Source organism: Perissodus microlepis, chromosome 5, assembly GCF_051167445.1.
Source record: "Perissodus microlepis isolate ML-2025 ecotype Zambia chromosome 5, ASM5116744v1, whole genome shotgun sequence".
Classification (NCBI taxonomy): domain Eukaryota; kingdom Metazoa; phylum Chordata; class Actinopteri; order Cichliformes; family Cichlidae; genus Perissodus; species Perissodus microlepis.
Genome location: NC_140465.1, coordinates 32,327,378 through 32,347,197, shown reverse-complemented (window position 1 = coordinate 32,347,197; position 19,820 = coordinate 32,327,378). Strand labels below are relative to the sequence as shown.

General features: G+C 37.5%; 1 protein-coding gene across 1 annotated transcript in view; it reads right to left on the bottom strand.

Moving 5' to 3' along the window:
* The window catches only part of necab3 (N-terminal EF-hand calcium binding protein 3), a 39,001-nt gene continuing 19,181 nt past the window's right edge, over positions 1 to 19,820 (bottom strand). Inside the window, exons 6-13 of the mRNA XM_084929429.1 lie at positions 18,977 to 19,113; positions 15,612 to 15,733; positions 12,359 to 12,438; positions 8,549 to 8,602; positions 6,364 to 6,476; positions 5,913 to 5,990; positions 5,276 to 5,367; positions 1 to 1,091 (exon numbers count right to left, since the gene is read on the bottom strand). Of these exons, the coding sequence (XP_084785555.1) occupies positions 1,063 to 1,091; positions 5,276 to 5,367; positions 5,913 to 5,990; positions 6,364 to 6,476; positions 8,549 to 8,602; positions 12,359 to 12,438; positions 15,612 to 15,733; positions 18,977 to 19,113 (705 nt within the window). The 3' untranslated portion in view covers positions 1 to 1,062. The remainder of the gene's footprint in view (positions 1,092 to 5,275; positions 5,368 to 5,912; positions 5,991 to 6,363; positions 6,477 to 8,548; positions 8,603 to 12,358; positions 12,439 to 15,611; positions 15,734 to 18,976; positions 19,114 to 19,820) is intronic.

The following is a 19,820-nucleotide window of genomic DNA, read 5'->3' as shown; positions in this document are numbered from 1 at the left end:
TTGTTATCTTTCATTTTTATTAAAGTTGCTTTTCAGTCATTTAGCTGTGTACATTGCCAAACCAAAGCACAACATAAATATGAATATATGTCATTTCTATATGTACAGATGGCATAAACTCCACCATCATCAAAATAAATACATGATGCATTAAATACATTTTTTTCTTTTTATAACTTAGTGATACAATGAAATCTTCTCACAAAGTATTATTTATTTTAAATATGCATGTTTTAAGATATTTTTACATTTGAGACCGATAATGTGTCTCAGACTGAAGAGATGCACTGCAACTAATAGCAGACCACTAGTACACTGTATCTAGCAATAGAGAAATGTCAGGGCAGGTGTGGTAGTTTTAATAGCATTTTTGGCATTCTGTGCACATAATAGTAGGATAGCAAAATGAAAAAAAATAATACTACACTGCTACACTATAATACAGCATGTACAGCCAGGATGCGGCCACATCAACATGCATGTTTAGGCTACAGTAACCTTTCATCTCCTCATCCTCTCTGCTTTTTCATCCTTATCAATTGTACTCAACAGTAAACAACTCATCAAAATACACAAAACCCTACTGGTATTGTAATCTCATTCCAATTTGGGTGTGCTCTAGTAGCCTACATTAGCGTCTTTTTGGTTTCCATCCATTGGCATAATATCAGACAAACACTGCAAAAAAAGGGAGGCCATACCACAATTGAGACAAGGGGGAGAAAATTCATAGAATGGGTTTTGCGTTGCAGAGAATCAGTTACTTTCAAGTCAATAGTAGCTAGTGTGTGCAACTATCCCTTTTCATAAAGCGGCACAATAATGAGCAGTCCAAGACAGGAACATGAAAAGATGCTGCTGGAGAATGCTGGATGACGCCATTGTCTCTGTCTCCTGTTGATTTCAAACACGTGGATGTCTTTTGAAATGTTCTGTATGTGTGTGTGTGTTTGTGTGTTTGTATGCGTGCAAGAGTACATGTGGGTGGGTGGGTTGATGCGCCAGCGTGCCTTTGTCCGTGTGACAGTGTAGGCAGTAGATGTGACATTCTGGATTTAGTTGCTAGTTGTTAGTCATAATCCACCAGGAAGCTGGAGAAACACACATAAATCGAGAAAGTTTAGCCAACTCACACCAAAATGATATACAATAAAAGGTCAACAGTGTTCAACAATCAAACAGTCTAGGCTGTGTTGCTGTTTCAAACTGTCCACTGATTTTATGTTTCACCTGGTGAGCTTTTAAGTCTATAACTACTTAAGATGTAAATAGATATGTAGTTGTAAATCAATAAAGTCTGGCAGTATAACTATGACTTTCAGACAACTGACCAAAGAAAAAGAAGAAGAAGGAAAAGTGCAGAGAAAAAAAAACAGCTTTTAGGGTCAGCAGATTGTTTTGTTTTATATATTTTTAACTTTATTGATTCCTAGGTCGATCCCTTCCTCCTCTTCTTACATTTTATAAACTATCCTCTCTCTTCCTCTTATCATTGCCATCTGCCCTCACAAGAATCCCCCAGCAACCAACACCTTAGAAGCAGCAAACAGCTACTTGAATAAAAATACTTTTCTTAACCCAAACACACCTCTTCGCATAGAGTTACATATGAAACATTTTTTTTTCTCAAAAGTAATGAAACAACAGTAAAGAAAAGTTAAGTAAAAGAGTTTAATAAAGTGCAGTTATACACGTATTAAATACAATCTTATTGCTAACGTGTGAAGACACATTTTCCAATGGCCTCTTACTTCTAGTCATCTGAACCAATTTCAGTGTAAAGGATTTTACCTGTTTCCAAACCTCTGCTCTAGCCTCAAGGCATAACACAGTATTTGTACTGTCACCTCAAAGCAGGAAGGCCCTGGGTTCAAATTCACCAGCTACGGGGAGCTTAATCCCCCTGTGATGCTTACCCACCAGGTTGCCCTAGCAACCTGTAGATGTGTACTCTACCTCCTTCCCCATGACAACTGACTCAGTGGCCACAACAGTTTCTTTACTGTTGTGAACCTTAAATTCAAACCCATGCTTCCGAGCAGTGTCATTTTAAAACTGGTCTTGAGCTACAGTTCTTCAGGCTCTCTGAAGGTCGTTGAAGGTTTTTCTTTGGACATTGGCTGCTTTTTTCACTCATTTTCAGTCCAGTTCTTTTACCATTTACAGAGGAGTGGGTTTTTTTTTCTTAACACTAACCTAAAAATCATCACACAGTTTGAGAGGCATAAAATAATACTTTTGCACCAATAAGAGATTCCCAACGAGCTTTAGCCAAAAAGCTGGCATATCTCAACATGGTGTGCAGAAGAAAAAGTGGCAGGCCTAAAAAAAAGAGAAAATATCTACAGCAGATGAACAGTTACTAAACATCATGTCCTTAAGAAACTTTTTAACATGACAATGATCATAAACTTACTGACAATCCAATTAAATAATACCTGAAAAACACACAATGGAACGCTAGGACCCATTGACAGACCTCCCCAGAGCCTGGACCTCAACATTATTGAAGCAGCGTGAAATCATCTTGACAGAGAACAGAACAAAAGGCAGCCAACATGCAAAAAAGAGCTTTGAATGTCCTTCTTCTCAGTCTGGCGAACTGTTCCTGAAGACTACTTTAAGACATTGCCAGAAAGCTTACCTAAGAGAGTTCACACACTTTATACCAAATACTGACTTTTAAGCTTGTTAGAATCCCTCTGTTTTTCCCTCATGTTTGGTATTTCCATGTATATTTGCACATTTCAATAAACCGCTGAACCTACTTTTCTTTTTCCTAGAAAAATTCAAAGAAATGAGGGGTGGCTCAAGATATTTGATCAGTACCGTAAGCCTATAATAGTCAACAAGCTTACGTGACATACCAGTCAGAGATGTGGATGTAAACAACTGTGTATGGTAACCTAGTAACAAGCACAACCCATACATCCCACACAGTTAAATCAGCACTGCAATGGAGCTAAGAGGCAGAAATAAATATTAACAGCATTGGTTTCTGAAGAATTTTTATTTGTTTCCTGTAGCTAGTTATTCAAATGTGAAGACGAGAGAAATGAGATGAGACCCACTGCAGCCTCTGCTGGACTTTTCCATGCGTTGAGGAGTCAGCGATGTGATGACGAACAAAGTAAATATGTGCGTCACACAGAAAATTGCTTTTCTAAATGTGTTCATAATTGACTTTTTTTTTTATATTTATGCATGTGTCTGAAAGAAAACAGGCGTATGATAATAATGGATTGCATTTATATAGCGCTTTACAATTCCACTATTCATTCACTCTCACACAGTGGTGGAGGTAAGCTACAGTTGTAGCCACAGCTGCCCTGGGGCAGACTGACAGAAGTGAGGCTGACATATCGCGCCAGCGGCACTTCACCGGTAGCTGAAGTGTCTTGCCCAAGGACATAACAACCAAAATAGAGCTGGGGATCGATCCAGCAATCTTCCGGTTACAAGATGAGCTTCCCAACCCCCTGAACCATGGTCACTCCAATATATCTCGCACTTACCTTATCCTGATTTCTGTGACTTGCAAACATGTTATCTAGTGTTTGCATCTCCTTTAGGCTAGTTATAGAAATCCATTATTTTCCATTATTCAATCCATTATTTTGCACTGTAAATGAATTATTGTCTGGAATTATGAATGTGCTCACATATGCATAGGGTGACACTTTAGTGCACCTTGACACATCTAAACCTAATGTGTTAACTTAGTAAACACCTTTAGAGTGATTAACACAGTAACTAAACTTACTTTCAGCTAATGTTAAATGACCACAGTACTAGTGACAGGGATACCAGATACAGGGGTGAATAGTTATCTAGTATGTGCACCTCGAAAAAATATTTTTATTAGTTAGTATCGTCTGTTCGCGCACAACAGTAGCGCTAGTACAGTGAAAATCATAAATAAAATGTAGGTTCACTTCTGATAAACGCAACACCAGTAGCAACTATTTGAGTTTTGAGGGAAAATGCGCCATTACTCCAAACACTATTAAGCTCCAATCACACTGGCCTTTGAAATGGTTAATAAAAAATCACATATATGTTGCTGTCTGCTGCTTATTTGTTGCCTTCTACATACACAGAAATTCACATTAAACATAAATTAATATTAACTATTTAGATTCAGAGTCTAGCTATAACCTCCTTCGCAAACATTGACATAGCTGCTGCAGGACAACAATTTAACTGCAAATTGACATAGAAGCTCAGCAACCTCGCTTTTATATATGAATATAACAAGAATACAACCAGTTGAGATGAGTCCCCAAGTGCAAAGAGACTCATCCTAGATGTGTTGTTGGTGCAGACTAACACAGATTGCACTCTGGAGGCAATTGTAAATTATTTCTAAGCCAATCTCTCTGAAAGTGATAGCAGTCTGTCCAAGCTGGCCTGCAGCTGTTTAAAGACTCCCATCAGGTCCTGCCTCCCTGAAAATGGTGTCCTAGAGATCAATGGTGTTGCACAATCAATGTCCAAGCAACCAGTTAGTACTTGTAATTGGTCGCTATATGCAAAAAAATTCAGCGATTAGTTGCAAGGTGATTGCCAAACAATTTTATTCTAGAGTGATAGATCCTTTGAGTGCATTCATTTCTTGTATACTAACTGCAGAGCCAGGTGAACAGTGTGAATGTTTCACTTGTTACAGACAAAATGACTGCTGACATGATGAACACCAAGTCTTTAAAGCCATGCAATGTAACCTGGATACTAGGAGCACAATATATGATTTACACTTCTCATATCCAGGCAGGTTATTTTTCTAGAGAAATCACTAAAAAAAAGGGGAAATAGGGAAACTGTTTGAGTAACCTGGCCAAACAACTGCCATGAAATCATCAGAAGAATGACAGATCATAGAACCAGGGAGCAAATGGATATAAAGAAAAGCAAGAGCAGCTAGCACTCTCTTAGTTGGAAAAAGTCTAAAATGCATCTGCTTAGATGCCAAAAATGGACTTATGAGTCATATATGGGCATCATGATCAAGCAGCTCAAACATATCTTGATGTATGTAGACTATAAATAGCTTCAGGGTATTTTTCTAGGGACAAGCACACATATAAATCAGATTTAAACTGACAGCATAAATATATGTGGCTTTCATACAAATATTTTCACAATTTTGGAGGTTTGGCCACATTTTTCATGCACTGATTGCACATTAAGCAGAGATTGCAGGTTTTCTAGAATAGTATCATTTTAGTTTCACATACACTACAAATCCTGCTCTCCCAGTCACACATATACAAACCTGGGAGCAACATAGTGGATACTACTTCAGCATCCTCCAACATATCAATAATGCAGCGTTGGAAGTCTTTACTGCTGTTAGACTGAAGATAGCTGTGGACACAGACAACAACAGAACAAAACAGACCTGTGTGTCAATCAGCTGTTGATTTCTGTTGAAATAAATCGTGGCAGACTTGATATTAATTAAAATATCAATTTTTAAAAAATCTTTCATGTACATATTAGCAGCAAATAAAACAACAGTTTATTGATTTTCTCTGCAACATCATGTTTTAAAGGTGTCAAAAGCTGAATAAATATGAGCACGTACAAAGTTATATGTGCTCAGAAAAAAATCCCTTATTACCAAAAGTCTTTTGGATTTTTTTCTTGCAATGTTCCAACTGATAAATTAATATATTCATTGATATGTGTGCAGCACAGATACCCTTTAAAGCATTTAAGCTGCTTTCTTGTGTGTGTATGTTTTAGTGCGTCTGTGTGTCTGTGTTTGAGTATGCGAACTGAGAGCTGGGCCATCTGCTCATCTTCAGTGGTAGGGAACATTTCCATCAAAAAGTTAAGAGTGCCAAACCGTCTGCCAATATCTAACACACAAACGCACACGCATGCACACACAAACACACCATACTGACCTCATCCAGGAGAGGCGGTCTTGCCAGAACTCATGCATTATGTAACACGACTTTCCTGGGAGCTTCTGAACGGATACACTGACAGCAAGATCGAGAAGAAAAGTAGAGTGGGGCAAGAAGAGGATACAAAGTGAAACAGAGTTTGCACTCAGCAGGGATAAAGTACATGAAAACTTTGAATCTTTTGAGGGATGTCATTAAAATTAGGCAAGACAAAAGCACAACATCAAAACCAAGTTCCAAAGTCTTGTTTTAGTTATGTAAGCGATATAGTCACTTTTTGAACCAGTAAATCGTTATTACTTTAGATGTAATTTGTATTATGCTGCTCACAGTTATGGACCACGTATACTGGCAATTGCGCAGTACTCCAGGAGTTTTCACAGCAGCAGAGTCCCATGCTTTGATTCAAACATGCATTGCTTTTCCTGGAAACTAGCAAGACACTCACTGCAGGTTGTCAGAGTGAGCTGAGGTGGCGTCAATGTAGCTCTTTACAACTTTCTGGAAATTGTCCAGATTGACATCAGTCACTGACATCTGCCTCTGAACCAGCAGGATATTCTGTTGGCAATAAGACATCAGACAGAGAAAGGGATAAAAAAAGAGATTAAATGACCAAAGATCTCACTCTGTGTGTTTGTGCCCTTGTATGTCTGTCTTTGTGAGGACCTTTTTGAGATTTGCACGTTTAGGATGATGACATTTGTTTAAAGTGGTCAGCTCTTTGCTTAGGACTTAGCGTTGGGGTTCACAATAGATTGTTAGAGGAGACGTTTACATTAGGTTAAGGGTAGGTTAGCATTTGGATATGGGGTTTAGGTTATACAGTATGTGATACATTTGGTTACAAAAATTAAAAGTCAACGCAGGCATGAGGATAGATAGCATCAAGATGGATACTTTCAGAGCAAATATGTACTGATATCACCATCCATCACACCAGATGACAAATAAATTCAAATAGATAAGTGTTATTTCACTTAGCATTACTCTCACTTCAGTAGATTTGGTTGTGATTGTGAATGTTACCGAAATCCTGGTTTTAATGAAATTCATAGATATTTCACAATTTAAAATACCAGAAAGTGATTACAGAATACTGATACTAGAGCTGGGCTACAATACCTATGTTGCCATGACTCCTCAGTTTTGATTTTCTCAGTGCTTTGCCACTTTCTTTATATACTGACAACAATAGCTGAAGGCTTTTTATTCTGAAAACATATCTCAAGTTTCTTAAATGCTTTCCATGGCAGTCTATCGACTTTCAATAAGAAAGGAGAAAAAAGACAAAAAATCATTTTTGTTCCTTAGAGATTGATGTACCTGGGAACAATCCTGCAAATGGCAGCAAATCATTCTGGGCTTGAACTCAGGCCATGTTTACCATTTGGTCTGCCAGTGCACTGAATCAACATCCGCTCCACTTTTCTCTCCCAGCAATTTGAAGTTACAGTGAGTCCATCCTACAGCTCAATAAAATCTATGAATGTACACTGAGACATACCTTGATTTGAAATGTAATATGCATCCAGTCAATGGAGTTTTTTTTGTCACTACCCGAGTCAGATGGAAGTGGATGGTATTGCCTATTATATAAGTTACAGTGCTCGTAATATTTAAAAGCGGATGACGCATACAGAATCCTTGTAAAGTAATTTCACTGTATTATTTTCTACCAAATGCAATTACTGCATTTTTTCATCGTTCCAGAGAGCAAAAAATGCTCTACATTGTCAGGTGAAAAATTATATTCAGGTCTAAGAGTTAAAACACTACAAAAAATCTGTTTTACAAAACATAGGTGAGAAACTTTTGTGATTTAGGACTAATGACTAAGACTCTTTGAACTTGTTACAAGCAGAAGATCTAAAGTCCAACACTAAAAGAAGTCAAAAAGGACACAATTTGCCAATTATACATCTTACAACAGACATTTACCTTTCTATTATTGTTATAAAAATTCTTATATAACTATCACCAGCTAACCTGTAACTAAAGGTTAAAACCTCATCATCTGTGCGTGTTTCTCTTATCTATTAATTGGATGTGGAGTCAGCCTTCTTTTGTCCAGATGTTACCTTTTCAAATCAGACAATTTAGAAATGACTCTCTCTTATTCTTGATTCAATGAGAAAGCGTTGAGAAAACAAAGCATCACAACTTGCCTTTTAAAAATTTTCCTGTAGAACATTTTATCAAATACACAAAACAAAATACACGATTGATTTGAATGACTGGTAGCAATTATTGTAGTGTTATAAACTTGATGAGATGAGATAAACAACCAAGAACATGATCCAATTCTGTATATCCATGTATTGTGTTTATGTTGAGTAATGCACATACGAGAAAAAATATTTGCTATTTAACTAGAGCTGTTTTAATGAGCAGAGGTCAATCAAGATACTGTTAGTATAGACAGAGTCGTCCTGTAAAGCTGCAGTGGCTTCAGCCACAAAAATATCATATTTCAGAATTTGCGGCCAAAAACAGTATGCAAACTGTTTTTTTTTTAATTGTTTGTGTGTTTTTTTAGTGACAAAAACGTGAAACTTCACCTTGAAGTCCTGTACCAGCCTATAAGAAGGTCACAAGAAAAATACAAAAATTCTGCTTCAGTGCTGACTTACAGACTTGTATGTACTGGCCAGTGTGTCCTCCTTAAGTGGCTCCAACTTGGGACTCTGAAAGAAGAAGGTAACAGATAAGAGAAGAAGTTAATGTCTCTCAGTATCAAAGATCAGTTTAACTTAAAAAAAAAAAATCAGAGTGATACTTGAAACAAAGCTAAACTCCCATATTGCATTTACAATAAATTCCTAAAGGTTACTTTGGCATTTTTAATTATATTGTTATAGTTTTTAATTATATAACAATGCAGAAGTTATAAAATGAACAAAAATACACAGAATAACCTCATTTACACATTTATTTGCACAGGTGTCTAAGAACTGATAAATAGGATACATTTATTTTTTTTTCCACAGTGCACGATCTGATTTTTCTTTGGTTTTATGTAATTTGTCACAATCTTTCACAATAGCTACTTGTCCAAAACAGGGTAATAAAGGTAACAAGTAGAGAATAGAAAATCTTTCACTTTCAATTTTTGGAACCATATCCTAGTGATGAATGTAGTCTATGAGAGTATTATGTTATTGATAATAAAATACAATAAATGAAAAAGAACAACAAGCTCTCTGTGATAAAGGTTACGGTTCTTGTGTGTGCACATATGCGAACACATAAAACATGACCTTTGAAGCACAAACTCATTCTGCTGCATTTGAGAGAGCAGTGAATATGAAGGAGATGGACAGAAGAAGTGTGTGATGATGGCAGCACTGAGGTGTGGGGATGGATATTGCACTTAGTACATCCTGCAGGTTATGAATTGCTTTGATATTGCTCTCTGAGTCTCTCTGAGTTGACAAAACTGAGGACTGGAGAGAGAAAAATGGTCCAAGTGAAAGGATGAACATTAGAAACTGTGAAAAGCAGGAGTTAATAAACAAAAGAACAGACAGAAGAAAGGAGATGGAGCATAAGATGAGGCAGTAGAGCGTGAAAAAGGGTTTGGGATGATGTAGTGAGAATCATGATGAGAGCGATGTGACTTTGTGTTTGACAGACAAAGACTGTAGAATTCCATTTAGAAAAGCAGTATTTTATCTTGCGAGTCTAACCATTTTCTTTTTGATCACACACACAATGAATATATAAAAATGTACAATAAACATCATAATCAACAATTCAGCAATGAAACATTTCTGATTGAAAATATACTCCATGTTTGGACTGTTTTTCCACATCTTTCTTGAAAGTAGGCACCTGGTTGCATACTGATAAAAAAAAAACAATATTAAATGGTCTAGTTGTTGTGGATTTCTTTGATGACATGTATAATCTGAAATCATTTATACTTGTATATACCTATATACCTATACCGTGTACAGCTGCCTTGAACCTGGCACTAGAAGTGTTGTTTTTGGAATTCACTTTGGCCATAAAACTGTCAAAAGGACTAATTGAAATGATGGATGATAAAGGTCTGGGAAGAAAACCCAGAAAGTTTTGTAAGACAAGTCCCGACGATCAAAAAGAGAACAAATATATGTAAGATCGACATATATGGATTGTTGAAAAACACTGACAAACATATTAAATTGATATTTGTAAAATTGGGAAAATACAAATAGTTTAAACTTAAAACCAAATAAGTGAAAAGACAAAGTTACCCAGCAACAGGAGGAGGGGTTATGGTCACCTATAAAAGAAGGGTCAGATATGCCTCCCTCCACCTTATTCTGTCTGTGTCTTTGTGTGTCTCTGCCATGTGTGCTTAAAGGCGCTATACTCCGTGGTTTTCTTTACTTGCTTTGCTATGTGTTCTGTTCTGTATACTGTGATGTACTGTTTTGCTGTTCATATGATTCTGTTCAATGAATTCTGCTTCAAGAATTCTACTCTTTTCTAGAGGATCTATTTGAGTGGTTTTATTTTAATTGGATCTAAAAAGCTGGATCTCCACGTCATTGGCTGGATAATGTTTTTCATGTTGGCTTTAAAGTCCTGTGAGTATTTTATAGATGACGCTACAGAGACAACCACAAATCTAAAGAGCCGTTTTATTTCTCATTATATGGGCTAATATTCTGTGGCTCGAAGCAAAATTATGTTTGAAAAAGGAATGCATTAGGGATTTCTATTTTGTACATTCTCTGCATAATTCATCACCGGTTGTTTAGTATAAAACATGTTCAGAAAAAAAGGAGTGGGAAGGGCTTTATTGTCCGATATATTGTTTTATTTCTTGGTTAATTCCATTACCGGTTCAACAAAGTTAATGGATTCAGTGATGATGATTGCTCCATATTTGTATTCACAGGAAGGTTATGCATTCATTTCTTCTGTGAACACCAAGACCAGCATAACACAGTATGAAGATGTTTTAGTCTTATTTGTTTAACCTTCAGAGAATCAATATATTGTCATAACTAACAAAGTGTTATTGTTTTGTACAGTAATTTTTAAAACAATTATAAACTGCTGTCCAAGTTAAAAGACTTTGTAATGAATATAAATAACTATAGAGATGATTTGGACAGTAAAAGACTGATTATGGTGGTATTATCTACATGCATGCTGCCTCTTCTACACTTCACTGTTTAGACTCTGTGTATCACAGTTCTTTGTTTTCCTCCTCAATTTTGTTGTCCACTACAGATCACTGTGTACCTTACAGTCTGGTTCCTTGGTCTTTATTAAACCTAGGGAAACAATAGCACTGGTATATTTTTATGTATGAAATTTATAATAGACACAACACAACCACTGGCCTCAAGGGAAAAATGTGTAATTCCTGACCAGTTGGTGAATAGTTTCTGGAGGTTGGTGGCTGTTGCTAGGTGCACTTGGTTATATATAAGGTGCTGCACCAAAAACTTCCTTGTGACTATAGTTTGCCAGGGTCATCTGTAGTTTACATGTTAACTAATTGGCAAAACTAGCAAATTGTGATGCAGACCGGAAACAGAGAAGGTTCACCTTCAAAATAAAAGCTGTGGCACACAGCTGTAGGTATGTGTAGGTCCTCAGTCATCCAGGTCATGGTAATCTAAAGAGCTTGGAAAGGAAAGCGATTGAATTTGGAAGTTTCACGAAGATGTTTCACCTTCATCTGAGAAGCTTTTTCAGTTCTATATCTGGGATCCCCCTAGATCACAGAGTTGTAGCCAACCACATTTCAAAAGGTGCAACTGTTCTTTAAGGGCAAACTGTCTTCATTTCTGGTTTGAGTCACACTTTAACAGTTCCACTCCCACTCGGAGAGAAGTTGGTGAGTGCTTGCAGCCAAATTGGCATCTTTCATGGTAATTACAAGTAACTGCAGCAATGAAGCAATTACTAAGAGGCTTTTGCTAACTGGTCAAGGAATACATGTTCTTCTTGTGTGACTGGCGGTTGCCAGGGTCTCTCTGACTTCCTGAAATGGACCTCTGTACTGTGTTGTTGGTGCTGCTTTAATCAAACCTGATAAAACTATTGTTAGCTGTGCAGACATTTTTATGAACAGAATTCCTAAAATGTTTTCTTGCAAACCAAGTTACCTTACAGTCTTATTGACCATGTGATCACATCCAGCTCATTAAAATGGAAAATGCAAATTTGAGGATTTAAAATAACAGTTATTAAACAAGTAAATGACATGACTGTGGCTATACTGACTTATAGTTTAAGCTAGCATCATGAGGGCAGAAAATCATTAAAATGCTCAAAAGATCCATTGCACGGAATTGTAGAAACTCAAGTTTGTGTTACTGAGATTTTAGCAAAGAACTAGAGCTAGTCACTGTGGGAGCAAATAACATACTTCAAAGTTTGAAAAGTGTTTTGCTGTCCACTCTAAAATATAGCCTACATAAGGAAAGTTCTCCTACCTGACACTCCAGTTTATCCAAAAGTTGCTGCAGCCTATTGATCTGAGAACACCAGTTCTCTCCATCTTCCATGTTGACACCTGGAAAAAACACAGCGCTAAATCATCAGATTGGTTTTTGAGTAAGTGCATAGCTACATACAGTAACATATTTATCAAAACAGATTTGGATGGTCTGTTTGTACTATAAAATTGGGTTAGAATAGAGAATTCAACATTCTTTCTGTGTTCAAGCCTTTCATTCCTATAGGACAAAGACATCTTGTCAAAGCAAAAATAAAGCACCTTGAGGCAAGGTTGTTGTAAATTTGGCACCTCATAAATAAAATTGAATTGAATAAAATTGAATTGAAATTCAAAAGGATGAAGGATGAAGGATGCAAGAACATTTGAAAGAAGGAATAATACACCCCTGACATTGAAAATACTGCATCTGGAAACAGGGTAAAGGCTTGCTGTTTATTTTAAATCTCATTCTGTCCTTTCAGAATTACAAGTTTAGTCTATCAATAATAGTGAATAAGAAACAAATGAGGGCAAACCTAAAGCGTTTACCTCTAGAATTTGTTAATATTATCTTGGTCGGTGAAAACTTGAGGGAATACTCACTGTCTGCACTTATTATGCATAACACAAACGGCAGTAATGAGGATAATACTTGTCTACAACACAGAGCACAATGTTCCTCAGGTACAAACGATACGAAGTGCACCTCTTTATTGTTAAACTTTTGTAAAAACTATAACATTTATACTGTTGCTAAATTACTGTACTCTGACAGAGTTAGCAGATTTCAAGATAACCTTGATGTATTTACAGCATGTAGCAGATATTAAAGAAAAAAACAACAATATTTTCTAAGATGTTGTTTTTTCCAAATCCTGTGAATATGCATAAATTCAGCCTGATGACAAATGTGTTACAGTTAAACCCCGTTTGCAGCGTTTGCCAATATATTCCATCCTCCGCCCCAAAAAAAGTATTAAAACACATCACTGTGTGTTTTGGTATTGTGATGAAAAATCTTTATATTGAATCAGTCATAATACAGAACTTCCAACTACTGTGCAAGTTTATTAGAAAATAATCTGTAGCAAATTATCTCCTTTTTGGGGCTGCTCCCATTAGTGGTCGTCACAGCGGATCATTTGTTTTCATCTCCCTCGCATCCACTTCTGTAACACCAACCCTCTGCATCTCCTCCTTGACTATATCCATGAGTCTTCTCTCTAGTTTTCCTATTTTCCTTCTGCCGGGCAGCTCCATATCCAAAGTGTCTACTGTTCCTCTGTGTACAAGTTCAAACTATCTTTGCCATGTTTCCAAACCACTCAACCTGTCTGACCCTCTGATATATTCATTTTGAAAATCTTAGCATCTTCAGCTCTGCCATCTGCGGTTCTGACACCTGTGCTTTTGTTAGTGTCACCTTTTCCAAACCATACAGGTCTAACTACCTAACTTTGCCTTTCACTCTTGCTGCTATCGTTCTGTCACATCTCCATCCATCCAGCCTGCCCTCTCGTGTATTCTGACCACAGGTATTTAAACTCATCCACCTTCAATACTTCTACTCCTTGTATTGTCACATTTCCACCTATTGTCTCCTTCTCATTCACACTCTCATCTGACTTTCCAGTTCATACCTCCATCTCTCCAGGTCCTTTTCTACCTTCTCCCTAATCTCAATAAAGATCACAATGTCATCTACAAACATTATAGCACATGGAAACTCCTGCCAGTAGTCATCTGTCATCCTGTCCATCACCACTGCAAACAAGAAGGGTTCAGAGCTGATCCCTGATCTAATCTCACACTCTTCTTGAACTAAACTGTCACTCTTACCGCACACCTTACCACTGTCCTGCTGTTCTCATACATTCCTGGCACCACCCTCACAAATGTCTCTGTCACTCCTGACTTCCTTATGCAGTAGCCTACCACAGTTCCTCTCTGTGGCACCCTATTGTAAGCTTTCTCTAGATCCCAAGAGACAGAAAAGAAACTATTTCATGTTGTTTGAGGAACTACATAGTTTATAGGTTTGTGTTCTTTTGATTTTTTAAGCAATTCCACAAATACATGACAAGTTTCAGTTTGAAGTAAAAACAAATTGGTCTTGTGTTGATAGACATAACCAGAGTAAATGAGAGCAATATTGTTATAACCCCAGCAGGACCTGCTGTAATATTGCCCCAGTGGATGGGCCTTGCTCTCCAGCCTTAGGTGCCATCCTTGAGTGCAGCTGATTCTACTTGGCAATTAGGCCAGAGTGCTTAAGGCTGGCACTAGAGAGGAGAGCCCTAGTCACAGTCTGCCTTTTTGTTTTGCAGCTTGTGAGCTGTGTATTACTGCTGCTTGCTTCTGTTCTGTGAAGAGGAGAGTTATTGGTCATTTAACCTTTTTTTACTTCTTTAATTAGTTACCAACATCTGGGTTTTGTAATTTTTTCTTTCCTTTGATGGTGCAAGAAGCTTGTCTGTCTCTTTTAGTTTAATTATTAATAAAATAATTTATTTTGTTGCCAATTTTGCCTCTTTGTCTCCTTTTTTCAATATGGTTACATTGTGTTACATCCCCACATCTCTTGGTTATTTATGGAAACATAAATGTCCAAGAGATTATTTTTCGGATCTTTCAGCTGACACTGAAAGATCACCTAATACTTTGTTGATTTTGTTCTATAAGAAATTGCTATCATTATTATTAAGTTACAAATACTGCACCTAAGCGCTGGTGGCAAATGACTGAGAAAAAAAGGAAGCCGATAAGTTGACATCTGGTGTTCCCTTCTTTTGCTACAGACAACAAACAATTTAAAAAGACCATATTTCACTTTTAGCAATTTAAGTCTACAGGGTGGGCCATTTATATGGATACACCGTAATAAAATGGGAATGGTTGGTGATATTAAAGTCCTGTTGGTGGCACATTAGTATATGTGAGGGGGCAAACTCCTCAAGATGGGTGGTGACCATGGTAGCCATTTAGAAGTCGGCCATCTTGGATACAACCTTTGTTTTTCCAATAGGAAGAGGGCCATGTGACACATCAAACTTATTGGTAATGTCACAAGAAAAACAATGGTGTGCTTGGTTTCAATGTAACACCGTGGTCACCACCCATCTTGAGGAGTTTGCCCCCTCACATATACTAATGTGCCACAAACAGGACTTTAATATCACCAACCATTCCAATGTTATTACGGTGTATCCATATAAATGGCCCACCCTGTACTTTGTTGTTCCTCTTACCCATGGTCAGGATGCCAGTGCAGGGATCTGATGGAGAGAGGCACAGGTTATTATGGACCCTGCGACCACAGCGCCTGCCATTTCTCTGTATTGCTGTCAGCTCTGGCGCCTTTACTTCTCTCCTGCCATGACAGCAGTGGAAATCCAGTGAGACAAACATCAGAGAGAAAGACAGCAACTGTCAGAGCAATGTGGGAAAAAACTCTTAAAATATAGCAAACAGAGGAAGTCACATGGGAAAATATGAAGCATATATAGAACGAAACATTGGAAGGAATAGAGAAGATTGAGGGGCCAGAGAATGCAAAGAGAGGAAGAAAAATATGTGGAGAATGATACATTAATAATTGATTCCAATCAGAAACTGAGATAGGTTAATGTATGATGCAAGAGACACAGCATAATCAATGGCACAAAGACACACAAAGAGACATCCAGAATAGAGGTGAAAACAGCTTATTATCCCACAGGGTAAAGATTTAAGGGGGACAGACACTTACACTTACTCCTTTCCTCAATCACACATATGCACACACACACACACACACACACACACACACACACACACACACACACACACACACACACACACACACACATACTATCTATATCTCTGTTATAGATGGAAAAGTGTTTGCTGTGCTAAATGCAGAGTGTCAAGGGCAGGATGTTAAGCACTCTGTAGTCATGAGGGTGTGACAATCGAGATAGTGTTTCTGTGTGTGTGTGGTGTGTGTGTGTGTGAAGACTTTGATTTAGTTATGTATGTGTGTGGCTCTCTGTGTGCCTAAATGCTTCTGCGCATTTGTTTGTACTTGGTAGTGTGAGCCAGTGTCTCCCTCCTTTTGTTGTGTTGTTATGTGTGCACGTTAATACGTGTGTCTGTGTATGTGTCTATGTGTGTGTGTGTGCAGGATCATGCTGACAGCGCAGAGGGAGTGCATTGCTAGGAGGTTATCATGCTGAGAACAGCCTGGAGCCCAAAGGCCACTGCAACCACCATAAATCTACTGCAGTGAAGCAAATGAGAGAGAAATAAGCTGTTTGTTGTTTAACTCAATATGTCTCTAATTCTGTCACTCACACACACACACACACACACACACACACTCACACACTCACTGTGTCTGTCCAAATCTATATCTCCTTGAGCAATATTAAAAGTGTCTGACCAAAAAGCTCCGCGTTATGTTCATTTGTACAGGCCTCCTTTCGTTTTTCCAATTCATCTTAGGTTCTCTGCATCATTCTGCTATCCATTTACTTCTTTTTTCTGCTTTTCTTTCTCTCTCTTAGTGAATTACTGTCTATATATGTCACTGCTACCAATATCATCCTTTCGCCTTGTTCCCTTGCTCTGCCTCCCCCAGTCAACTCTCAATAATTCACCCTGGCTATAATCACTCTATTATCTTCAATAATGCCAGCGTGGCACCCAGAGGTAAGAAAAGAGACAACCCAGGCTGCGATTAGCGCTACCAAATTATGTAGCCATGAAAAATGTAGAAAAGTATCCTTATTATTTTAAATGAGAACAGTTAGTGTTGCCAAAGCATTAGTCATAATCTTGACCTGTGCTGACACAGACTTCTACTCATTAAATGCCTAGATGGATCGTGTTTCTGAACATCTTATATGGTAAATTTCCTGCATCAAAGATATCCAGCAACCTTGTTGAGATCTTTTAAGAACTTTAGATATTTAAATAGTAAATTTTAGAAAAATGCGTACGGTAACTCCAGTAACTGGTGGTTTGCCAAATTCTTAATTGGTGACAGCAGTTTAGTTGTGTTTTTATTCCATGACCTTCATTTACATTTAATGAAAGCATTAAGGTCTTTGACAGAAATTCTGAATTTCAAACAGTCTGCCTATTAGTGAGGCATCTGTTTGAAAGCCTGTGAGAATATAGTAAATTCAAAGCTTTCTGCTCAAAGGCATGTTTGAAAGAAAGCTTCATGATACAGTGAATTTCTTGCTTAAACGTATTGCTTAGACCAATGCTAACTGTTTTGTTTTTCATACCTGGTTGTGCTAATAATGAATTATGGAAGTTTTCTGTTGACACAATTTAAAAATAGTATACATGTGTGTATTTCTTGAAGCAGTTTGCATTAGCAGTAGTAGTCTTGAAATGCTGTGGTTGAATATTTTTTAAAGAGAGATTATAAAGTGAGATATTAGTAAAACATTGTTGAATGATTAAAGAGGGAAAAACATTCTGAGTTATTATGGTGCACTGTATATAAAAATACAGGATTATTATATTAAATTACACAGAGCATCATGGTACGACAGAATGCAAAGTCTAGCAGAGAAATCATCCCTCCAGCATGAGTCATTTTTCTCCTTCAGCTAACAAACACGCTGGCTTATACCACACCTCACTAAGCAGTATGAACATATATGCAGCATTTCCTCTGTTAGATCCATCATTACCACACTGTATAGACTGGAATGAGTTCTTAGATGTGTTTTATTCATTTTAGTTTGGACTGTCTGCTGCACATCTCAGTTGGGCTGAACTTATTTAACCACTGCATTAAGAAAAACACAAACAAAAAAACCTTTAAATGTTCTCCTTTCCTTTAGTGTAAAAATCATTCTTAAAAAACAGCCGAGGAACGTCATAAGAATGATGCAAGCGCAACAAATTCTAAACTCTGAAAAATCAAAGAGAAGCATCAGCACGTCCCCTCGGCTCAAGCAGCTTCTATGTGTTGTGGTAAGTGAGAGGAAAAAAGTAATGCGCTTTTATAACTAATGATGCTTCAGGCTTCTGGCTCACATGTAATTAACAGTTCAGACAACAATTCTCATAGTGTGATCCACTCTGCAATAAAATACTTGGTACAAAATACAGTGTCACTCTCAAAAGTATGCACTGTGTTTCTATATACTTTGCAAATCCATCCAGTGGGCAACAAAAGACCCGAGTTTAGGACTAATTCTGACAACTCTGTCATACCTAAATCACCGACCATGTTCCAATCTACATATAAAAGTAGAGGCAGAAGCCTTAATTAACTGAAATTAAAGATTTACAACAGTAAAATTACATTTAAAATATATGCAGCATAGAAAAGCATGACTGTACTCCCTTTCTGTGCAGTGTTGCAGCAGAATTTTAAAGTTGTAAGAGTTAAAATTCTAAATTTTCATTAGAACAGCATCTATGAAAACAAAAAACACAAGGTAATCCTTATACCTGAGTTTAGCATTACAGCACCAGTCATCAGAAATGCTGTTGCTCATAAGTTCTCTACTTAAATTATGACTAAGACTTTAATAGTATGGAAACAGTGTTGAATAAAATGTAACAAATAACAGATAACACAAAATACTGTATCACATAGTGTACTAACGGGGCAGGGCTGCTCTGCTCTTCCACAGCCTCCATGGCACACTGCAGGGACCTCTGTAAAGAAAGCAGCTGACTGGATGTCTCCCTTAGCATGAATCTGGTGACAAACTGACCCAACACGCTGGCACCTTGGTACTCCTGAGAAAGAGAGCAACAAACAGAACAAAGGGTTAAAGGACAAACTGCTCAAACCAAAGCGCAAAGAAAGGAAAAGCAGCTCTGAGACAAGACACACCACACAGAGGAGAGAGAGCGATCATGTGATAACTTCTCTAAAACAACTGCAGGCACTTGTGAAATGTGTGACAGCTGCAATTAAATGGGCTAATTAATTCTCAGAACACATACATTATTCAGAAGTGCGTATTCAAATTCCAAGGTGGAAGAACTTTAATAGGAGACATAATTGCTGCTCATGTCCCCAAACACAAATGTGATTACGCATTCTCAAAGGAGACATAGTCACGCAATGTGCGAGTGAAGTAACATTGCATAGCTCATTGTCAAAACTTGCGATGACGAGCCTCTACTGAAAAAGCATCATGGGATTAGCAGTCCAAAGCACTGACAGACCACAGCTGCTAACCAGTGACTGCACAATCGTCTAGGGGTTTACCCACTTCAACAGCTTTAAAGAAGAGGCCAAATAGAGGAGTTAGGTGATCTAATTAAGGCAGGTTCCATAATTATTCAGAACACATTTCCTCCACTCTTCTCATTTAACAACGCCTATTAAACTTTAAATCCCTGACTCATAGCTGTTACCTCAAAAAATCCTCAAGCAGTTTTAAAACATTTTATCAGCTCTAGTTGAGCAACATAATAAACAGGTACAGAAATGCTAG